Raw genomic sequence first — 23,922 nt, 5'->3', positions numbered from 1 at the left:
AGCTACAGTCATCACCAAAGCCACTCACTGAAATTGAATTTTTATTCCAAATGACTGTAGTGGCTAGCAAGACAACAGATAGAACGGAAAATGATCTGTTTAACCGGAAATCAGAAGTAGTTGATTTTGCAGGAGGGCAAACGGTGGGGTGACAGACAGCCTGGGCACTTGGCAACGGTCATAGCCACGAAAGCATAAAATAACCAGTGTCCTTCTGATACACCATCTGGACGTGCAGCACTTACAGCAATAACATAAAAAGAAAGGAGGAAAGAAAAGGAAAAAAAAAAAACAACCAACACAAAATCCCAAACCTCAGAAATCAACATTCACTTAAGAACACAGTGGTGAGAAGACTTCTGGTAGCAAAATTTTCACAATTCTTAAAATGGGAGTCTTCAAAAGTACTTCCTCAAATTCGAAAGCTAAAAAACAAACCAAAGAGGGAACGGTAACACCGGCTTAGAAGAGCTGCCGCCTGTCACAAAGATGACAATCAGTCCTACTTCCAAACACAGTGATAACCGGTGAACCCGACAACGGAACAGAGAGGCCGGCTGGCGGGCACTCACGCTGCTGATTGTACAAGAGCTCTCTAGATCACTTGTCATCAACAGGCGACGCCACAGCTATTGCTCCTCCTGACTGATGCTGAGGCCGCCCTTCTGCACCTCCAGTTCCTCAGCGCTGACCATCGACGGGTCAATGGCCGCGTATTTGGTTCCGTGGAATTGCAGCAAGTGGATCTGCAGAAACACAGGATGGTTATTTTAAATGCCGTGACAGCATATAAACGTTTTACACTTCTAAAATCACAGAGTAACACATACTAATGAGAGAAAAAATTGGAAAACATAGGAAAGTCAAAGAAGAATTTTGAAAACCACAATTTGGCATCTTTGCTCCCTATGTCCTGTGTGACGGTGTCTCCAAGTTCCTACAAACCCTTCATCAGCACCTTGACTGGTGGCGAGCTGCTCTGTGAGTAGGTGTTTCCCCTCCTGCTTTGCTGCTGCGACGCCGGTCCTTCTCATCCTCTGCTGCTCTAAGACCATGGTGAGCGTCTCCTGGCATCAAGCTTTTATGAATTTAGGGTCCTCTCCTTAGGATCCATTGCCACAAGTGGATGATGGGGCCAAAGGATGTGACTGGCTTCTAAAGTTCTTGATTCTTCTTGCCAAACTGCCAAAGCAATACTTTCTCATTGCTATTTTAATATCCATTTGGGTAGAGGATGAAGTGGCGGTTTTTGTTCGTTTTTATGTGTGTGTGTGTGGTTTTTTGTTTTTTTTAAGTTTCATTTATTTAACTAATCTCTACCCCCCATATGGGGCTCAAACTCACAACGCTGAGATCGGGAGTCGCACGCTCTTCTGACTGAGCCACCCAGGCACCCACCCCAGCGTGTGTTTTTTTAACGCATTAAAAATGGATCAGGAAGTTTCTTCATGAAGGTGTCCTGCTCTGACTGAATTCACTGTCTCCAGGACACAAGGTCACATCATGGGACACGGCTACTTCGTACGTGTGGATGTGGGCCTGCTGTTCTTAGAAGAGATGAGAGGCAGAGAGTCACCCGACTGTCTCTAATATACCCGCGTGAATTCTGCTATAAATTATTAACGTCAACTACCTTTTTCAAGCGAATGCCTCATGCCTACAGAGAACTCTGTAGTTCTCTTATTCCACCATCAAAAAACAACAACAACAACAACAACAACAAAAGCAGCTTTATGTTTCAAAGACCGTACACTTTGGGTTCAAGGTGCTCTGGCTTCCAGGCCGGGACTCACCTGTACATAGAGATTCACCTCTGCGCTCCTGCACAGGTATGGGAAATTGCCTCCCGTTTTAAGGTGAGCCCTCCGGGCATTAGGATACAGTTTGTACATTTCTTCTTTAGCTTCGGTTGAAAGTGCACTCTGGTCAAATACCTTTAAAAAAAAAAAAAACACCACAAAGCTGAAGCCTACCGGTATTTTAATATGTTCTTTGCACATTGTAGAAAGTGCCTCCCAAAGCATTTCTTTCTTGTGAAGAGACACCGCTGAACCCTGGCCAGCCCGGGCCTTCTCCTGCTCATCCCTGGTGACTTGTAACCCCAACATAAGCTACAGATTTTATTGTCAAATGTCTCTTGCATTCACCGGGGGAAAAATTCTATCATGAATTTTTTCTCCTCAAACATAGCTAACGAAATTAATAGTGAATGACAATTAATTTCAAAAAGATCACTGAAACCCCAAAAGAACTTTTAAATATTATTATTACTTAAAAACAGCTACATAAGTAGTATGTGCTCAGTGAACCCCCCCCCCAAATTTTTAAGAGTATAAGAAAAAGTCCGATCCTTTCCTGGGGGAGCCACTGTTAGCAGTTCGAAGTATATGATTTTTAGACATCTTTTAATGCCCACATAAACTTAATGTTCACACACACGCAAACAAGTTTTCAGAAAGTAATTTTTTAAATGAAGCGCACACACACAGAGAAAGCATCTCCAGTGTGCTAAAACTTATACACAAGTTTTCAGTGACCATGTACCCAAGTGATGAGCTCAGCTTTGAAAGATGGCCAAGGAGCGCAAATGCACCGTGAGGACCAAATATTTCACCAAGAGTACTGGAAAGCTCTTGTCATGGTAAATGTCGGAATGCAGAGATTACAGTGGAGAATGAGAACTTATTATTTACATGCTTGTAATGGATAATTTCCTGACAAAAATCAATTCTTAAAAATACGTCGATTTTAGCAATACATCCATTTATGAGGCAAAACAGTTATAAGATTTAAAAAAAATAAGCCCAAACCACAAGGAAATACCACTTTGCATCCATTAGAATGGCCATTATCAAAAAACAGGAAATAACAAGCGTTGGGGAGGGTACGGAACAACTAGAACCCTTGGGAATTGCTGGTGGGAATGGAAAATGACACAGCCACTGTGGAAGATGGTATCACGGTTCCTCAAGAAGTTAAACACAGACTCACCATATGGCTCAGCAATTTCACTTCTAGGTACAGACCCAGAAGAAGTGAAAGTAGGCACTCAGGTATTTGTACACCAATACTCGGAGCAGCGTGATTCGAGAGAGCCAAAAGGTGGCATAACCCAAATGCCCATCAACAGATGACTGGCTACATAAAACGTGGTATATCCTATACCAGAATATGATCCAGCCTCTAATATACACTACAACATGAATAAACCGTGGAGACCTAGCAGTACAAATACCACGTGAGTCCACTTACACGAGGTACACAGAAGAGTCAAATACACAGAGACGGGAAGTACAATGTTGGTTACCAGGGTCTGGGAGGAGGAGGGACTGGCGAGCTAGTGTTTAATGGGTACAGAGTTTCACTTTGGGATGATGGAAAGTTCTGGAAATGGATGGTGGTGACAGTTTCACAACACTGTAAATGTACTTAATGCCACTAGACCGTACACTTAAATATGGTTCAAATGGTAAATTTTGTTATGTATATTTTACCACAACTCAAAAATATAAGCAGCAAGCTTTTGTGCTAATTAGACTTCATGGAATTCTTGATTCTTTGCCCCCGTGAGGCAACTTTTCTTTGCTGCACAGATGCGTAATAGCTAAAGTGCAACATCTGGCGAGGACAATAGCAAAGATACATCAAAATGGGTAAGGACTACCATGTTTGTTTATGTTTATTCTGATTTCAGTGGTGTTATTCCTACCAAGGAAAATATGGGATAAGCAATAAACTGATTGTTTTAGAATTGAAAAAGCTGGTGGGGGGCAGAGGGGTTGTTAAAAAAAAAAAAAAAAAAAAAACCAAGGTAGCATTTGAAGAGGTGCACTGAAAAATTATAAAATAATTATGAGGAAGCTCTTGAAATATACAGTTAAAAAGGTAAAACATCTATTTTACTTAAAAGGAAGCTTACATCCATAATGGTGACAGGGATGTCCCGAATCTTATGAGGTTCCACGTAAGAATTTTGACAATTCAGGGTAAGCCTTGAAGCCAGTTCACTCTGACCCAAGCTTTCCAGCTGCAGGAAGAAACACACGCAAAGTTCTTGATTTAATTTTGTTCCTCACATTTACATTAAATCCACAGATAATATCTGCGCTTATAAAGGCGGTAGTATATGTGATGAGCCAGGTCACTAGTGAGGAAATAGTCTATCCGAGAGACCATGCACTGGGCCTCCCAGCTGGTGGCGTTGTTCTATGCTGGGGCGTTCAGGAGCCTTCCACCTGAACTGCCTCTTCAACCAAGTGCCTGTGGGCAGCAAGCCACTTCCCAAAGCCCCCGAGTGCCAGATAAACACTTTGAAGAGATTTTGGAGCTGGAAGAGACCTCAGGAAAAACCATCTAGCCCCATAGCCCCTAAATGCAAGTCTGCAGACCTGCTACTTCAGACTCTCCTTGGGGAGGAGGAGGAGGGGGAATAGAGTAAAAATACAAATACCCAGGCCCAATGCCCAGGGATTCCAGTTCAATGGGCTGGCGAGGCCTTGGAATCTGTATTTCTTTTTTGTTTTCAACAGGCTCCGTGCCCAACATGGGGCTCAAACTCATGACCCTGAGATTAAGTCGCACGTCATACCAGCTGAACCAGCCAGTGCCCCTGGAATCTCTATTTTTAAAAGCTCCCTGCAAGTGATTGTGATGAATTACTTACCAGCAGTGACATCTATTGGGTGTATTAAAGTAAATATGGAAGACTGCTTAACAAACATCTCTAATACATACTCAAAGAGACATCATCAGGAAGCAAGGAGACATGAAAATTCTTAGTTCAAGGTGTCCCCATTCTAATGCCATGATCCTTACCCTGTCCACCATAAAATCAATAGCATCAGCCATCATAGGGTCCACTGGGCCAGATGAAAAGTTTCCGAGAACGATTTTTTTGAGCATAAATGATGGCATCAGCCAAAAGCTGTAAAACAAAGACCTGATAATTTAAATCTGCAAGATGACGCAAAAATAGAGAATATTCATTAGATACTGAAGCTTTGTATTAGCTAGGTACCTGGATCCAAAGGAAAAAAAGACCTAGTCTCTTCTTTCAAAGAGCTGGTTTTGAAGCATCTTGTTTTTATAAATATTTTCCCAAGCTCCCAAAGAGTTATGGTTTAGTATGATTAAAATTTTGAGGATGTAGAATAATTATAAGCAGTATTTCTTTTTTTTTTTTTTAAGATTTTATTTATTTATTTGACAGAGATAGAGATAGCCAGTGAGAGAGGGAACACAAGCAGGGGGAGTGGGAGAGGAAGAAGCAGGCTCATAGCGGAGGAGCCTGATGTGGGGCTCGATCCCAGAACGCCGGGATCACGCCCTGAGCCGAAGGCAGAGAGACGCTTAACGGCTGAGCCACCCAGGTGCCCCTATAAGCAGTATTTCAAATACCTTTACCAAGGTAGACATTTTGACAATTCTGAGGATTTTTTTTTTTTTAACTAATTGGCCTTCTTTCCAATGGCTAAACTGTTTCCTTTAGAAAACTGAAAACCTGGGGCGTCTGTGTGGCTCAGTCAGTTAAGTGGTTAACTCATGATTTCGGCTCAGGTCACGATCTTAGGGTCGTGGGATCCAGCCCCGCCTTGGGCTCCCTGCTCAGCAGGGAGTCTGCTGGAGATTCTCCCTCCGCCCCTCCTCCATCGTGCTAATATAAATAAATAAATCTTAAAAAAACCCAAAACTGAAAACTTAAGATCTCAGCTTTCAGGTTTATATCACTTTTTTTTTTTTTAAAGATTTTATTTATTTATTTGACAGAGAGACAGCCAGCGAGAGAGGGAACACAAGGAGAGAAAGAAGCAGGCTCCCAGTGGAGCATGGAGCCTGATGCAGGGCTCGATCCCAGGACCCTGGGATCACGCCCTGAGCCGAAGGCAGACGCTTAACGACTTAGCCACCCAGGTGCCCCTATATCACCTTTTGATTGATATTTCAAAAAAGCAAAATGAAAGAGTTATTGTACCTCCCAAAGTTTGCTACTAGTAGATTCAACTGAGCTAATTCAAGGCAATTCAATCTACGAATTTCTATATGTGATTTTTAGTTGGTATTTATTCCATTAATTACAAATGTTGAGAGCCATTATATAGGATAAACACTATTTTCTCTACACCTATGCTGAAAATGACTTATAAAAGGAGCAGACTACCTTCTGATGCACGTTCTCCATGGAACGGCTTGTTGGAGGTTGAGCTTCCCTCACAAGGACAGCTGGCCATCTTTCACAACCTTTCTCCACCCTGCCCCATACAGCTTCCTTACCGTCTCAAGGTGATGCTGCCTAGGTACCCTCTGGGAGGGGCCGACCCTGCTGGCTTTGCTTGCCCCTGTAGCCTCAATGTGTGGCACACAGCAAGCACTAGATACCCGATAAAACATAGCTCACATGCAGGAGCACAAACAAAGTAGGGGCAGTCTTGGCTTCGGACAATTAAAAAACATTAAAATCATCAAAAATAATCAATGAGCTTTAGAGCCTTGTCTGGACATGAACTGTTTGTAGCTAACGTATGTAAGAAACTGTTGCACAAATGCTGAGCAAACTACTGAGATAACATCAGGAAAAGCTTTTAAAAAGAACAGAGAACAATTTTTTTTTTAAGTAAGCTATATACCCAACATGGGGCTCAAACTCATGACCGAGAGATCAAGAGTCACATAGTCTACCAAATGAGCCAGGCAGCTGCCCCTACAATTTTAAAGAGATGTGAAAATCAAGAAACCAATGTTTACCTATAGCATTCTGTGGAAATCAGCCTAATCATACAGATACGTTTACTCATTGGACCCCCCCCTTTTTTTTTAGGGTAGAGCCTCGCCTCGCTAGCAATGAAAGAAACATTAAATCTGCTTTGAGGTACTATCAGATACTGATCAAACTACTTAAAATGGTATCTTCAATGAAAGGATGGTTCAAAGGAAACAAGCACCCCACTGGTTGCCCCACAAAGCGTTCCATTTCCATCTTCTGGAAGCTGACTACTATTAACGTGTCATGATGTGCAAAACGTCTGCTGACAGACTAAATGTTCTAGTCCCTCTATTTTTGGAAACACATCTCAAGGAAATAACCCAGAAAGGGAAGGAAAAAAAGTAATTTGTACAAAGATTTCCAGTAGAACATGATGAAAAACTGGGGGAAGCCAAATGCCTGAAGACACTGTGTCAGTCAGTATACAGCACCGTTTACACGAAACAATACGTGGAACAAGCAGAACTCTGTATTAATTACACAGACACTGAAGAGAAACTCTAAGAGCACACGACTGTACACTTAACAAAGCTAAACTAATTTAGAGTAACAGAAATAGCTGGACTCAGAGTTCATTCCATTCTTTTCTTCTGCAAAGTTGATTGTTTCTAATTTTATTTAAAAAAATTTTTTTAAAGATTTATTTATTTGAGAGAGAGAGAGAGAACGAGTGGGAGGGGCAGAGGGAGGGGGAGAAAGAATCTCAAGCAGACTCCATGCTGAACGCAGAGCCCGGCGCGGGGCTCCATCTCACAACCCTGAGATCATGACCGGAGCCAAGACCAAGAGCTTGAAGCTCAACCGACTGCACCACCCAGGGGCCTCTGATTGTAAGTTCAAAAGCAGGGGTAGTTTCAGTGACAGAACTAGGTATAACCTCTTCCCCCCACTCCGTAGTGCAACAAAAAACCCAAAAGTCAACATTTTAAAAATTCCACTGAACAAAAATCCTAAGAATTTTGGCCAAACGTTTACGTTCTTACCTGTTTGCAGTCCAAGTTTGGTTGAAGATAGAGGTGTCACTGAAGGAATTACACAGGATGAGGGAATGGACTCTGGGAGATTTGTGTGTATATTCAGCAAATTTCTGGGCCAAAAAGCCGCCCAAGGAAGCCCCAAAAAGATGAACCTAATTGCAAACACACACAAGAAGGATACTAAAATAATCAATCCTGAACATAAAGACCAAAAAAACATGTTTTAGTTATCACCAACCACAGACTATAATGCCATCACTAGTCATTAGACGAACTATCTACAGCAGTTCCACGCTTAGGAAATACTGTATGTATATACAATTTATACATCATGTCAGGAAAACAATCTGTGTATACAAATACGAGTTAAAAAACATATCCACAGACTGCACCAGAAAATGAAACCACTTAGTAATTTATGTTTAAGGAAACTATGATTTGGTAATTCTACTCTTAGGTACACACTCAAGAGAACCGAAAACATACGTCCACACACAAACTTGTACACAGATGTTCAGGGCAGTGTTATTTCTAACAGCCAAACAATGGCAACAACCCAAACGTGCATCAACTGACAAATGGATAAATAAAATGTGGTACAGCTATGTGACGGGGTGTTATCTGGCCACAGCGAGGAACGCGAAGTACTGACACAAGCTGCTACTTGGATGACCCATGCAAACGTTATGCTAAGTTAAGTCAGAAAAGACGAATATGGCATGATTCCATTTATATAAACTACCCAGAAGGAGTACATTTACACAGGCAGAAAGTAGATTAAGTTGCCAGGGCCAGTGGGAGGAAGGGTGAGGAGTGACTGCTAATGAATACAGAGTTTCTTTTTGGGGTGAAAAAAAACAATGTCCTAAAATTGACTGTGGACAGGGTTGCACCTGTCTGTGACTATATTAAAAACCACATTCACACACTTTAAAAGGGTACATTGTATGGTGTGTGAATTATATCTCAAAAGAACTATCATTTAAAAAAAAAGAAAGCACCGGTCTTTACAATGTAAATGTTGCATTAAAATCACATTTAAATAATTACTTTTAGGGGACTCACTTTATCCAGTTGTAAATGGTCTAAAAGTTTTCTGAATCCATCACAGAATTCAAGATGGTCCCAATAAACTGGATACTGCAACTGAAATAATAACAATTATTAATGAATAACAATATATGTATGAAAAATTTAGGACTCCCATAATAGCATTTCTTATTTCTCAAGCTCTGCTCCTTATTCAAACTATGTGAAAATAAGCTCTCACCTTCTTCTAAACTTTAAAATTCACATTTTACCTAACAGACGAATTTAAAAAAAGAATAGCACACCAGTGATATTATGTGAACAACAATTTCAATTCACATCTATTTCCAAATAGCTAAGAAACTCTGAGGTTCATGGAGGAATAGGGCAGAATCCTTTCAAGTAAAGAAATACTGTTTGCCCTTAAATCCAACTTAATTCTAAATTACAGCTCAGGAGAACGCAAAAGAAAATTCTGTCTAGGGAGAATTCCCTATCTTTTTGGCAGCATGGCTTGAAGGGAGTATTCAATAAAATTGTTCCTCATTTTTAATTGACTTAGTCATTCTGATTTCTTGTACTTTTATTTGTGACCAAAAAAGCATGGTGCTTGACCCTAAGTAGCCTACGATTGCTGCTGATGAGGAGAAAAAGAAACACAAGTCATGAACTCCTTTTGAGGGGATTCCAGCTTGTCACCTAAGAATTCTCCTCTTTTTAATAAGTAAAAGCTGCCTGACAGGCTAGTTGTTTTAAGCACTTAGATTCACTTTGTCATTAACAACTCACTGGAATAGATACTGCCATGTATATAATAGGATAATTTTAGATTTGATGTAATTATGTTACTTTTAAAAATCTCATTTGTGGATAAGATTCCACTATTCTGACAGGATGGAGAACAGCCTCTCCCTACCAGAAAATTTGAGAATTTCAGTCGGATGACAGAAAAGAAAGAAGATGATATATTTTTTATTTTATTTTTTATTTTTCTTATTTAAAGTTTTAAAAAATTATTTATTTGACAGAGTGCACAAGCAGGGGGAAGCAGCAGGCAGAGGGAGAGGGAGAAGCAGGCTCCCCGCCGAGCAAGGAGCCTGACATGGGGCTTGATCCCAGGACCCTGGAATCCATGACCTGAGCCAAAGGCAGATGCTTAACCAACTGAGCCACCCAGGCGCCCCAAGAGGATATTTTTATGAAGCCTTTAATTTAAAGATATCTATGCCCTAGACAGGTGATAAAGTTGTATACAACTTAACACAGATACATACACATAACACGACTGAGTACAAGAAAAACTGGAAATCTGAATAAGATCAGTGTATTGTATGAATACCCTGGCTATGATATCCTACTACAGTTTTATCGAATGTTACCATTGGGACGAACTGGGCAAAGTATAAAAAGGATATCTCTGTACCGTTTCTGACGACATGTGAATCTACAGTTACCTCAAAAAAAAAACTTAAATGAGCAAACGACCTGTGCCTTTTAACTGTGAGACACTAACAAGTACCTAATTAGTTTTAAAATCTCCTGGGGTTAGGCACATAAGGACAAAGTAACTTTGAAGACACCACTGGCCTTTTCTATTTTATTTTTTTAAATATTTTATTTTTAAGTAATCTCTACACCCAATGTGGGGCTCAACCCACAACCCCAAGATCAAGAGTCACACGCTCCACCAACTGAGCCAGCCAGGCGCGCCTGGCCTTTTCTTTATTCATTGTCTAGCTAATGAAATAAGGAAATCCCACATCAAGAAGCTTGAGGGCAAGAAGAAATATCCATCCAGACAGCAAAGCGATCATGACCTGTCAGTCTAGAGCAATAACCACACAGTCAACTTCAGACAGTGCTCTAAAGTGGGAGAGATGCCCGTGGCCACTCAGTGTCCCCGCCCCCCCGCTGATTAACAGCGGCCACCAGGAAAGGTACTACGGTGTCTCAGGCCGCAGAGGACCGGCTTGCAGCTGCCATCTTGCTCTCCTGAAATGCTGTTCGCCAAGAGGAATTTATGAAAACCCAGAACAAGGGAGGCTTATGTTGCAGAGACTCAAAACACACCATATGAGGAATGATTAAAGAATGCGGAGAATTTTGCCAGAGAAGAAAAGACCTTGGGGGAAGGCAGCAGGAGGTGCTGATAATAACTCGTTTCCTCCAGAAGGGCTGTCCGGAGAAAGAACTGGGATTTGTTTTGTGTGACCCTAGTTGGTGGTAAACCCAAGAGAATTTTCAGTTACCTTCCAAGAGAAGAGATCTGGTCCGAGTTTTCTCTCCTTCAGACAGTAAATAAAATAGTAACAGCAATACTCCCACAGGGAGACCTGTTTAGGTGTTACTATTCCAGCTCCCAGAAACAACTGCCAGCTCAAAGCCCAAGAGTCTCTTCTTCCTGGGAAGCTAGGAGACCAGGCTCCACTGTTAACACAGTCGAGGCATGCCACAAAACTAGTCACAGACAACACTGCCTTCCTCACCTACACTGTTCTCGCAGAGGAGATTCGAGAATGATCAACAGGAAACTAGATTTAGTCCAAACTCGTAATTAAATAACAATTAGAAACAAAAAACTTCTTAACCAAATGCTGAGGGTATGAGCAGTCTAATTAATAAATCTCATCTCAACTGAAGACTTAATTAAGGAAGCGTTCAGTCACCTGAACTTAGCAGACCCCTTGCTGGGTAATAGTGCACGTGCAGCTCCCCCGGACACAGCGGTGTAATGAACTAGGAGGGGAAATGGAGTCAGAAAACTCAGGCCGGTTCTCCGTCCACTGCCTAGTGGCCATGACCTGCCATGATCACCCAAATGGCCTGGACCTCCATTTCCTCACCCATAAACAAGGCCGATGCTTCCTACCGTTCAGACTTTAGAGAATGAACACAAAAGCTGGGCACGAGCTCTCCACAGAGGTCTGTCCCCTATGCTTCTCTGTATGTCCCTGTACTGTACCGCCTTCCTTCAAAAGGTTTCATTTCACATTTAAAAAAGGGAAAACAGTATCTTCCTTCAATTAAAAAAAAAAATAAGCAAAAAAACCCCCCATGCCCATTACTATAATCAGAAACAGAAGCACACACCTATGAAAAACCCCACGATATGTGGACTCGAACTGTAATACTGAGCCAGTAATACTTACAGCTATAACCCGGTAACCCCATCCAGTCAAAGCCAAAATCTGCCGGAAAAATACATCTGCAGTTCCGCTGACAGGGGGAAGAAATATCAGAGGACACCTGATATTTCTGGGGCCTGCATCATACAGCGACCATATTTTACTATCATCATCATCCACGATAATCTGGAGGGAAAGGTGTAAGAAAAAAATGGAAAACCTTATGGATTTGGTTTTATATCGTTACTTTACACTACAATTTCTCTGACAATTTTAATGTCACTGCCTTGGTTCTTACAAGGTACCCTGGGGATCACACCAGACTAGCATTTTAATAAACTGCTTTGGTCTCTTTTTTCCCTCTTCAGTGCTAACATATTACACAGCATGGCTTCAGACTCTTCCAAAGAGCTGTTTTTTTTTTTTAATCAGTTTTTAATTTTTCTTTCCCATCCGTGATTATATGAAGCCTGTTTTGTTTACCATTAAACAGTAAACCCCAGTACATGGCATCTTATTTCTTCCCCAAACTTCTGGCTTTGTGTGTGTAGGAGGCAATCTGCAGAGTCATTCTCCAGCACTGTCCAGAGGGGAGAAAAGACTCCAGGCTCTCAGGACAAACTAGGGAGAGACGGTACCACTCAGGAGATGCTTCTGGAACCTGATCCAGACCACACCTCTGAGGGGGAGACTCTTGCTAGAGAGGACGGACGCTGCAGCTGTAGGTGTCCCTGTCCTGGAAGAATGTTTCAAACCAGTCAGGTGCACGGAGTGGACACAGGAAAAAACGGGCTTTCTTGGGAAAAGGGGGTAGGGAGCAGGAAGGTCCTCAGAAACCTTCTTGAATTAGTGGTTCTTAACCCAACAGGGAAAAAAGACGAGCATTAAATGAGCTGAGACAAGCCAAGCGCTCAGCGCCGAGTTTGGCAGGTATTATATGTTCAGTGAGTGTCAGATATTAGTATTATTCACTGCATGACTGTTTCTGTTTTCTTTGGCTGACTTTTTGGTGGGATTTGGATAAGTACATTAACTGCCTGAACTTTTGCCAATGCAAATCAATATCTATCCTACTTTTACATTAAAAAATTCAAGGCCTCCAGGTTCTATTTTCTGAGAGCTCCTAACTGGCAGCGCTGTGGGCCCACAGTGTCATTCCGGATGGCAACACGCTGACTGGATCACAGGCATCAGTGAGAGCGGACAAACGGGGCAAGGTAAAGTCCAGAGGACCCTAACAATTCCCTTTTGGACTTCCCCAGATCACAGATGATGACAATAATATTTCATATTCGTGTTTTTGCCCTTTGTATTTTGCCACTCACAATTTTGCTTTTCATTGTTTTTTGGGGTTTTGTTTTTTTGTTTCTTTTTGCTATGATTGTGGTAAAAATCTCTTAATGGCCTTTGCTAGTGCACACAATAAATCCCAATCTTGTAGTAATAACATTCACATGAGATAAGATAGTCACATCTCTAAAATTTTCTAGGAAATTATTTCAATCCATTTGGAGTAAGTTTATCACTTCAATGTTCCCAGAGTTTCCTGAGGCAAATTTGTCAGAATTTTATTTGATAATTTTAGAAGACACAGTATCTCTTTGATAATTTAAAATCTAGCACCATGAAATTTCAAGCAAACTTAATCACGACTCGTGGACCAGACTGACCTGACAGCTGGAGAAAATTACATCAATGAAACTACTTGCTATAACTACTTCTAAGTATATTTCGATAAGTTTGGGTTGTTTTGGGTCTGGTGATCAGCTTGCTGAGAAAGTGAGTCCATCCAGAGGAGCTCACATGGGTTACTTGAGGGGATGGGACAAAGTAGAGGAACCCCAGGAGCCAATTATCTTTTAGCGTGGGTAGTGTTTCCCAGGGAACAAGAAGGAAGGGAGGCTCCTTTTCGTAAGCAGTCAAGTACATCTGACTTTGAAGCCAGATTAATTTGATTATAATCCAGACTCTACCAGGCTATGTGACCTTTAACATGTTAACCTCTCTGGACCTCGGTTTTCTCATCTGTGAAATGGGCATCACTACCCACTTTCTTAAACTGTTGGAAGACTTAAATAAGGTATCTGGGAACTTCCTACAACACTGTCAGGTATACAGCAGATATTCTGTTTATACTTGGAGGAGAACTGTATGCCAAATTCTATACGGAGAATAGTTCTGTCATTAATTCAAACCTGCATGGTACTTCTACAGATGTCTACCCTGACAAAATGATTATAACAGAGACATAGAAGATTTTCAGATCATTGTACTCTCATACTTCTGCAAAGGGATCAGCAAAGATTTTGCTCTGTGGCTTAACTAGCCTTTGTCTAGTGTAATCCCCAAACATTTGGGGTTAATTAGGGACTCAGAGTCAGCAGTCAAACTTCAACATAACTGCTTAGGGTTTTTGGACATCCCAGGCAAATAGGTTTCCGGAAGATGACTACGACTGCAAACAGAGGATCTGTGTGACCCAATGTAAATCTTAAATCTGAGGAACAGGAAAAGGCTTTGTAACAGAATCTGACTGTACTTACTATATGGTTGCTGTTACTGCAAGCTTTCCACTACCCAGAGTACACATATTCCTGCTTGCTTAAATACATAAAAGCAATTATAAAATAATGAGTATAGTCATACCCACTTGTACTCTTGAATGAGTCTCACAAGTTGACTGCACTTGACAAACAGGTGGGCTTTGTGCTCTGCAACCCACAGTCATGATACTTGGCAATAGCCTTTAATCTCAAATACTAAGGCACAACATCTCAGTCACAAACAAAAACAATACAAGATTTTGCAAAAAAGAGATGTAGTAAAACCATACATACCTTTTTAAGGGGAACTGTACTTCTAAACCAGTTATAATCAGGAGAGACTTTAATCTCTCCCATGATTAGCTGAAATGGAGGTTTACCCTGAAATAAAAGCATGTGATGTTTCACGTCAAGAATTCATGTTTACATCAGAACTAAATGCAGAGTCTGGTCTAGCTATACCAACAATACGTTAAATGGTAAAACCAAGGAAATGGACTATTTTACCTCTCAGCAGATACTTAAGCCACAGAAAACAATTTGGTGAAATCCTATAGTCATAGAGCAGGAAGGGGCCCTGAGAGATAATGACTCTAACTCCCTTAGTTCTTCCAGATGAAGAATCCGGTCTAGGAAATTTGAATGACTTACCAGAGATCCTATGGCTATTACAGAGCTAGAACCAGAGGCAGGGGAGTCTTTTCTTTTAAAGATTTTTATTTATTTAAAGATTTTTATTTATTTATTTGACAGAGATAGAGACAGCCAGCGAGAGAGGGAACACAAGCAGGGGGAGTGGGAGAGGAAGAAGCAGGCTCCCAGCGGAGGAGCCTGATGTGGGGCTCGATCCCATAATGCTGGGATCACGCCCTGAGCCCAAGGCAGGCGCTTAACCGCTATGCCACCCAGGCGCCCCAGGGGAGTCTTTTCTGACATCAGACTGCCCGTCCTAGTTAAACGATTGCAAACTCTGTCGACAGTATCTTAGGAATACCTATGTGTTGGCAATACCTTAGGAATCCATTTTAACAAACATGTTGAATCATGGGGAACAGTCCACACTAGGGAAAGGGGGGTAACATGAGCGGGTCTCCTGATCACTTCACAAAATGCCCCAAATCTGGCTCTAGTGGAACATAACTTCAGAATTTCACGTGCAGGTCTTAATGCAAAATACAGGAAAATTTGCTGCTCACCTTGGTGTGATTAAAAGTGATGAAACCTCCTCTAAAAGATCTATGATAAAATACCACAGTAGGCTTGAAGGCACTATATCTAGCAACAAAATATGTGCCTTTAGAAAAAATGCGTGGTCTTTTGTTGTGAGATTAGTGATTTCTAGCTTTCATAGCTCTGTGACCTTGGAAAAGTCACTGACCCTCTCTGGGCTTATTTTCTCATCTATGACTGTTTCACCACTGTATCTCCAAAGCCTAGAACAGTGCTTGGCACACAGCAGGTATTATCCAATGACGAAATGGATGACTAAGTCCTAGGAAGACTGGATAAGACAATCGCAGAGTCCCTTCTGACCCAGGCCTCTAAGAGCTTTGGACTGGCTGGGCATCTTCAATTGAAAGGCTGCCCCTCTTTGCTCAGGCATCTGTGTTATGTCGTAATAGGAACCTGAAATTATAGCTCCCTGTTGCAGATTCTCATTGCCAAATGAGGAACTTCCACCCACTGGTTTGGAAGGATTCAAATACTTGCTGTTCATCCTGTCCTCTACCCCCAGGGTAACTCTGGATTTCCTAACAGGGCTAAGATGTGTTCAAGACCATAAGACTTAATGCCTGGGCTGACTCTGAACTGTCATTTTAGGGGGGCAGGGGGCTTCTCTGGACTGGCCAGGAGCTGGGCCTCTAAACCCAATTAAACTCGTCCCTTTTGACCCCCCACATCTGCTGTCTTAGGAGTACATGGAACTCAAGAGTCTTAACAGTTACCTCTAACCTTGCAGGGGTTACTAAACAAAACCTCAAGGAGATGGTAAATGTAGACATCCATTAGTAAACTTGATTTACAACCCTGACATTGTAATAATGGTCTGTTCTCTCAAGGCTAGGATTGTAGGCCAGTAATTTTAGAGAAGTCTGTTAAAATTATAAGTTGCTTTAGCCAATCTTATGCTGAAATCAGTGTGCACAGATGTAGTTATAATTCATACTGGAATAAAGAAAATCATTCTTTGCATATCCATTTTCTCTTAACAAATATTAACATGTTAAAAAAAATCTAAGCCATTTGAATCTACTCGGTAGGTTTATAAAACATCTATGCACCTTAAAGCCAGATAGTTAGCGTCTCAATTTGCCAAACTTGGGATAAATTATTCATTTTGGGAATCGGCTACAATGTACAAACCAAACTATCACACAGATCCCATACAGATCATACCCAGGCACGAACATTCACTGTCCTCCCCCTCTTCCCGCAGCAACAAGTAGAAAGATGTTCCTTACCACAGTCCTTGGTATTATTCACAACCAACTCAGTACTGTAACATATTATAACTGATCTCACTGGATGGAGAGATTCCACCCAACTGTGACTGAATTTTTGTAGGGGCAAGTGATTTTAACACTTGTGCTAGTTTGGCAGCACATGGAAGGTAAGAAAGACACCAAATGTTGCATATGACCAACTGACATCTAAGTTTAAAAAAAAAAAAAAAAAGCTTACTGCTGCAAAGGGAAAGCAGCTGTGAGTTGTATGAAAAGGAAGTTTGTTCTCCTAGCTCTCTTTCATTCACTAAAGGGTATACTTTTCCAAGTCACAAGAGGAACATTCTGTATGTGGCAAAAAAAAAAAAAAAGTTAACTGAGATTGTGACCAAACTGGTCAGTATTAAATAAGAAAAAAATGCGGATCATGAGTTCAACACTGATTTGATCTCTCACAATTCAATTCTTCACAAAAACAAAAGCACCTGTTCTTGCTGGTGGGAAAATGGCTGCAGAGATCAGCCTTAATCTTGCCTAAAGAAACGCCCTCCTCGGGGAGTGCTTTCCACACCCAGTCCTCTCTGGCCCTTGAGGTGCTGGACAATAAAATTGCCAATTGTGAGTGTGCACCAAGAATTACATGCACTTATCCCTCAGGGTTTCGACAGAACCTGACAATCAACAAAATCATCTTTAAAAATGTGTAAGTCACATAACCAGCTTAACTAGTCAGAGGTTTTTGGATCCTTTATCTCAATCTGTATTTGATCCACATACGGAAAATCTGTGATTATTAATACCAGAAATAAGTAAATATTAGAACCTGAGAGTCTCTAGGTGATGCAATTGGTTTTTTAAATGCAAGTCTCCATAACTCACCACACCAGTAGATAGCTATACTTTTTTCAGATCTCTTCAGGGGAAGATTTATCCCTCTTTTCTTCTGGAACTTATTCCATTATTGTCTAAACCTCATAGGAGGAAAAGCTGCCTACTTGACATTTCTTCTGTGACACCTCATCTTGTGCTGTCTTGGGATAAAAGCTCTTGGAAATTTGCACACAGCTATTAAGTTACTCCTTAGTCTCTTGAGTCTTTCTGCTAACAAGAGCTGGAACATTGTACGAGAAGACAAAGCAGCAGCATAAATGCAGAATTTATAACTCCCCAGGAAAACCAGAAGGGGAAAAGCAAAACACTCTAGCCCTGCTACTTTCCTCATCCCTCATCCACAAGGCTCACACCTGGCAATGACAAAGACATTTGTCACTTTCAGGCTGAGGTGCAATTCCAAAATAACTAGCTTCTTTCTGCTGGAGTTCTTAAAAGTTGAAAAAACATATTCCTGGGATGCAGCAGTGTATCCCCAGGGTCGGATTACAGCAGTTCGCTCTGGTCAAGAGCCCCCTCCACCCCCACCCCAGATGATCCAAACACAGACCCCACCCTCTCCCAGTCCCACCGTGAAAGCCTTAAAAGGGCAGGGTCACAAGTACACCGACCATCCCACGAACTCGAACTCAGACACACACACATACACAGAGGGACGTGCGATCACGTGCATAGTCACATGGACCAGCCCACTAGGGGCCACACTAACAAAGTCACAACGACGGAGGCAGCCACGCACACTACATACACACCCACTTGCAAGCCTATACACATCACACACCCACAGCCCGCTTCCCAGGGCCTCGCCCACCCCTCACCTGCCGTGGCCTCCCCCACGTCCCTTTCCCTACTCCCCAAGGCGGCTCTTCAGTCCAGTAGGGACGCGGGCTGTGGAGGCGGCTGGGCCCGGGTCAGCGCCAGCAGCCGTAGCGCTCAGTACCCGCAGGCGCAGCGGACTGTGGGGGCGAGCTGGAGGGCCGGCCTCCGAGGGGCGGGGCGCGCGGCCGGGCGAGCCTGGGCCGCCGCGCTCCCCCTCCCCGAACGGTCCGCGCAGTGGGCGCGAGCCTCTCGCTTCCGGGTTCGGAGGAGGCGGGGCCACGTTATGAGGAAGGGGCGGGGCTGCGTGACTCGGGCGGTCACCATGACGACAGGACGAGATGGAGACGAAGGTGAGAGACTCCCGGCGCTTTAAGTACATCTTGCCCGTTGGGAATCGGCGACAGCCTTGGAGGTGGCGGCGGACGCGGGAAAGAGATCCGAGTTGCCTCTGGGTCAGCTCTAGGTCACCCATTCGATCGGGCACCGAGGGAGAGATTGTGCGAGTGGCAGAAGGGGGCGCCTGAATCCTTGGGACCTGCCTCTGCCTTCCACCTGGAGGAAGCAGATGCGGACCGTTTTCTCTCCACCACGTAAAGCTTTGGGGGACTCCTTTGGGCTAGAGGTTTTGGTGAACAGCAATTTGTATACTGTCTTTGCTTGGCAAGATTTTTTTTTTTCCTCTTGGCATAACCAAAGACGCCCTCCGTAGTCCTCCCCTGTAACATCCCTCACAGCACTTTCCAGACTTGGGCAGACATCCTGAGGGATTTCTGAGAACAGCTCCCACCAGGCCTCCAGCTCCTGCATCACTTTCCCTTAAAGGAATAGAGAATATTAGTTTATTTATAAACATTCTTCAGCAGAATGTGGCAGAGGTTACTCAGGAATTTGCAGTTTGCTGAAAGAATGTATAATACGGTTGGATAACGTGTAAATCTTGTTTGAAGTCTTTCTGTGATCTTGCAACAAGGTCCTGTTGAAAGTGCCTCTCCCTAATCTGTTTTAGGGAATGCTTATACCCTGTTTAAAGCCTTTGGTTTGTGCCCTTACCCCGGCAACTGTTTATGGGATTGAGGTCAGGGGAGAATCTGAGTAAATTGCATCCTTAGTCGTGACCTCTGCCTTGCTGCTCATGAACTTCGTTGGGTCCCAGTCTAGAACTTCGACAAATCTCAGAGGCATTCCCCAAGAGCACAATCACGGCTTAGCCGCCGGCTCCCCACCCCATCACTTCTTTCAGAATTTTCAGTCAGTAATAGGAAGTGGTCTTTTATTATAAGCACCAGGTCCGTGTACAGGGCATGTTTCTACAGAAGACTTTTAACCTGAGGCTTTTTCCTCAAAACTTTGTAATAGTTCAATGAATGGAATAACTGCCAAATCACTGGTTGTATGTGAAGACCATTATGGATACTCATTATGTATGTCTCCCCAGGTGAGCTGTGAGCTTTAATTTAGGGCAAAAGGAAGAGTAATCAACCAGTGTCTTAGCACATGATTTGACTCATAGTAGGTACTAAACGTATATTCGATGAATTAATGAGAGAATAAATAAATCTATCCACACATATACCTAACAGTAGATTCCTTATTTCCCACACCACCAGACCTCGCTTTAGAAACAGCCCTAATGAGATTTAAGCTATGGATATGCCTAAATATATTAGAAGTCCTTATTTTGTTAGTTTGGTAGTAATTTTTAATTTGACTGTTGATTTCATTATGTAGGTATTTTGTTGCATGTGAACTTTTATTATAATGTAAAAGATCAAACCCAAAGGAATGAATGTTTTCTTTCCCTGAGAAAAGGATCCCATGGTCATGTTTGGATCTTCAGTTGTCCTGTAACACATGGCAGGCACATTATCCATTCCCTAATCTGGACAAGGAACATTTAATCTCTGTGAATTCCAGCTGTCCTGTAATTGCACAACTGCAGGGAGCAAGCTTTTGACCCAGGGCAGGCCATGGTGCAGGCAGACCTGGTAGATATGGCTGTGAGGGTTTGCAGCTGTCATGGTTGGGGTCTTCCATATGGTTCCCACAGCACCAATCCCTGTGTGGGAATCTCACTTAAAAACTGGAATGTTCACAAAATACTCTGTGAACACCAGGCAAAGTAAACAGAGGGCCAGCTGGTTCTCAGAATTGCCCAAACCCAAGCTCTGTCCTTCAAATTGTTCTTTCAGTAGGATAATATTTGTTTTAAAACACACGTGCAAAATAACCCTAGATATATCTCTTATGCATGTATGTACATACACCAAATGGAATAGCGGTTACCTCTGAGGAGAAACTGGAAGACGGAAGGGTGGTGAAGACCCTTGGCTTAAGATTTAGTATTTGAATTTATGTAAGAATGTATTCAAATATTATTGTATGATTTAAAAATAATTAAAAGCAATTATATTCATGCTCTAAGCCCTGCTCCTTCTTTCATAGCTCCCTACTGGGGGCACGTGGGTGGTTCAGTCGGTTAAGCATCTACCTTCGGCTCAGGTCATGATACCAGAGTCCTGGGATTGAGCCTCACATCATTGGGCTCTCTGCTCAGCGGGGAGTCTTCTCCTTCTCCCTCTACCTGCTGTTCCCTCTGCTCTGCTTGTGTTCTCTCTCTGTCAAATGGATAGAGCAAATCTTAAAAAAAAAAAGAAAAGGAAGGAAGAAAAAAAGCTCCCTACTGCCTACAAGCTAAAGTCCAGGGTCCACAGGCAAGAGCAGGTCTGGCTCTCTCGAAGGGCACCCAAATACCCTATGAGGTCTCAAACCTCAAGGTGTTTATATATACTCTTCCCTCCACTTAGAATGCCTCTTCCACCTGACCCACTAGAGTGAATTACCTCAATTTTACCCCCAGAAACCATGGCTGTGTGAAAAAGCAAAAGAGAAACGAAACACTTCGTTTTTCACAGTAATACCAGTTCTTAGAATACCATTGTTTAAAGCTGCCCAGGATACATTTGACTACAGCATTGTATAGCAAATTATGCTGAGACCCAAGACTGAAAATGAAGGCTGTTCCCTTACTGCGAGACCCGGTCTGTGTCAGATACCTGCCACACTGGATTACAGGGATCAGACACAGAGTGGGGATTCTGGAACTGCTCAACAAAGATGCTGACATGTGTATTCTGTAGCTTGCTACCTACCGAACAAAGGTCCTATGAAACAAGTTATATGCAGTTATTTATTTTTTTATTTTTTAGAACTTGTTCTGTTTTTTAAGATTTTTATTTATTTGAGAGAGAGAGCTTGAGTAGGAGGAGGGAGGGGCAGGGAGCAAGGGAGAAGCAGAATCCCTGCTGAGCAGGGAGCCAGACATGGGTCTTAATCCCAGGACCCTGGGATCATGACCTGAGCTGAAGGCAGACCCTTAACTAACTGAGCCAACCAAGCCCCCCCCCCCCCGCCAATCAAACTTTTAAAAAGCAGCCTGCACAAAAAAATGCCTATGGAAACAATATTTTACCTTCTTATGTAAGTTAATGTTTATCCATTAACTTTTTAATATAAAAGTTCCTAAGCAAAGGTAACACATCTTTTTTTTATCATCTGACAACTTAGCATCTCATTAATGTTTCTTCTGTAAGTAACAATGTGATAATCTACATTCTGGAATAAAAGTTACAATAAAGGATCCTGGAAAACAAGAACTGTACTATTATACTACAAAATAAAGCAGCTTCTCTCTGTTGGGTTCTAGAAAACTTTATGAATTCTTAGAGCTAATACAGACTGTGATTAAATAGTAACTGAAATGAGAAAATCTTTTTGAAAGAAATCGTGTAGTATAGCGCCTACATATTAATAGGCACTCAATTAGCATGGGCTCCCACTTCTTTGTCTTTGAGCACCAAAGCCTAACACATTAAATTCCCCGATCAAGGATAAAAACATTTGCAAATAGAGGCAGGGTTAGGAGAGTGGCTAGGCCCACAGACTGGTGTCAGACCAGTGGAGTGTGAACTCCATCATATCTACCACTTATTAGCTATTTAATGTTCTGGAAAAATGAGGATGGAGAACAATATCTGCCTCATAAGGTTATTTGTAATGATAAAATGAGATAGTTCAGGTCCAGTCCTTGGAAATCTGGCTAGCACTCAGTAAATGTTAGCTAGTAATAATGCTTTTGAGAACCCACTGTGTTCCAGGCACTGTGCCAGGTGTATTACATATATATATCCCTCATGACATCCCTTGCAAAGTAGGTACAATTTTCATTTCGTAGATAAGGAAATGGATTTAGAGAGGGTGAGTAACCAGCCTAGACCTAGGGTCAGTGGCAGGGCCAGGGCTCATGCCATGTTTGTTGAATCTGTCTGCCTTTCAAAATCTATCTTCACTTTGAAATTGTTTGATGAATATTAAGAAAAGTGAAAAGTTGTACTGTCTTAAATACAAAGTATAAAACAATAAACTTCTTTCAGCAGCCATTCTCAAGAGCTCGATTTTATGCTCAGATAAACTTTTGTACCCAAATCAAACCATGGGTAAAATATTTTTTTTTAACAGAATTTACTGTGGTCTTGAGGTTCTAATAGCATTGTCACTAGCTAGCTTTTGCTAAGTCCCTGTTTCATCATCTCTTAAATGAAATTTTGAGTTACTAAATCATAGAACCTTTCCTACTCTAAAATTCTTTTCTTCCGGTTGGTCTAAAGGCATCTCAGCAAGCTGTTGCTGCCACCCAGAGGAGAGAATACTGTTGCAGGCTCAAGAAGGCATTCTAGCAGTATTAGACTGTGCCGACACTAATATCTAGGACTTGTTGAGTATCTACTATGTGCCAGGCAGTTCCTTGGGCATATTCGATGTGTTTCTTTTCTGCAAGGTAGGTATTACCCATGTTTTAACTTGAGAAATCATTAAAGAATTTAAGTAACTTGACGTAGGTCACCCAGCTTTTAATAAGTACCTGAATTCTGTTTTGAATCTGATTTTTTTCTGCAATGACAGGAACCAAAATAGAAGCATCTTGCATAAGGAGGCAACGTTTTTGCAAATCCATCCTTTCAGCAAGAGCACAGAATATGCTGTGTTCCTGGGAGGACCCTGGACCTAGGGGTCAGCACACAGTTCCATGTGCACCTCTTAAGCTAGTTAAAGCTGTTACTACTCTAGCATAAAACTTATTTGCTGAGTGTGCTAAAATGCAGAGTCCTGTATCAAAAGACTGTGATTCAAGGTCTGGAGCTGGGCTCAGGAATCTATATTTTGGGGTGCCTGGGTGGCTCCGTCAGTTAAGCATCTGACTCCTGATCTCAGCTCATGTCATGATCTCAGGGTCTTGAGTTCAAGCCCCGTGTTGGGCTCCATGCTGGGGTGGAGACT

The 23,922-nt window shown here is 42.2% G+C and overlaps 1 protein-coding gene across 2 annotated transcripts; it reads right to left on the bottom strand.

Moving 5' to 3' along the window:
- Window positions 1–24: 24 nt before the first annotated feature.
- On the bottom strand, window positions 25–18,869 carry SPG21 (SPG21 abhydrolase domain containing, maspardin). Of its 2 annotated transcripts, XM_011218468.3 has the most exons (9): window positions 18,588–18,868; window positions 14,729–14,815; window positions 11,916–12,077; window positions 8,803–8,883; window positions 7,744–7,889; window positions 4,816–4,924; window positions 3,920–4,027; window positions 1,794–1,934; window positions 25–746 (listed from the first exon to the last, which is right to left on the bottom strand). In XM_011218468.3, the coding sequence occupies exons 2-9, from the start codon at window positions 14,789–14,791 to the stop codon at window positions 630–632; spliced, it is 927 nt and encodes a 308-aa protein (XP_011216770.1). In that variant the 5' UTR covers window positions 14,792–14,815; window positions 18,588–18,868; the 3' UTR covers window positions 25–629. The 2 variants fall into 2 exon arrangements, with proteins under 2 accessions (XP_011216770.1, XP_019649694.1); XM_019794135.2 differs by lacking the exon at window positions 8,803–8,883 and having other exon boundaries at window positions 18,588–18,869.
- Window positions 18,870–23,922: the final 5,053 nt, after the last annotated feature.

Source organism: Ailuropoda melanoleuca, chromosome 5 (assembly GCF_002007445.2).
Source record: "Ailuropoda melanoleuca isolate Jingjing chromosome 5, ASM200744v2, whole genome shotgun sequence".
In the NCBI taxonomy this organism is placed as follows: domain Eukaryota; kingdom Metazoa; phylum Chordata; class Mammalia; order Carnivora; family Ursidae; genus Ailuropoda; species Ailuropoda melanoleuca.
The sequence above is the reverse complement of the archived record's forward strand: the minus strand, read 5'-3'. Positions and strand labels throughout refer to the sequence as shown.

Bases quoted from the DNA above. Each gene is read 5' to 3' on its own strand.
- SPG21 (XM_011218468.3), bottom strand. From the start codon at position 14,791: ATGGGAGAGATTAAAGTCTCTCCTGATTATAACTGGTTTAGAAGTACA. The intron at 12,078-14,728 runs GTATGTATGGTT...CTTTCCCTCCAG, and splicing joins GTACAGTTCCCCTTAAAAAG to ATTATCGTGGATGATGATGA. The intron at 747-1,793 runs GTGAGTCCCGGC...GTGTTTCTGCAG, and splicing joins AGGTGAATCTCTATGTACAG to ATCCACTTGCTGCAATTCCA.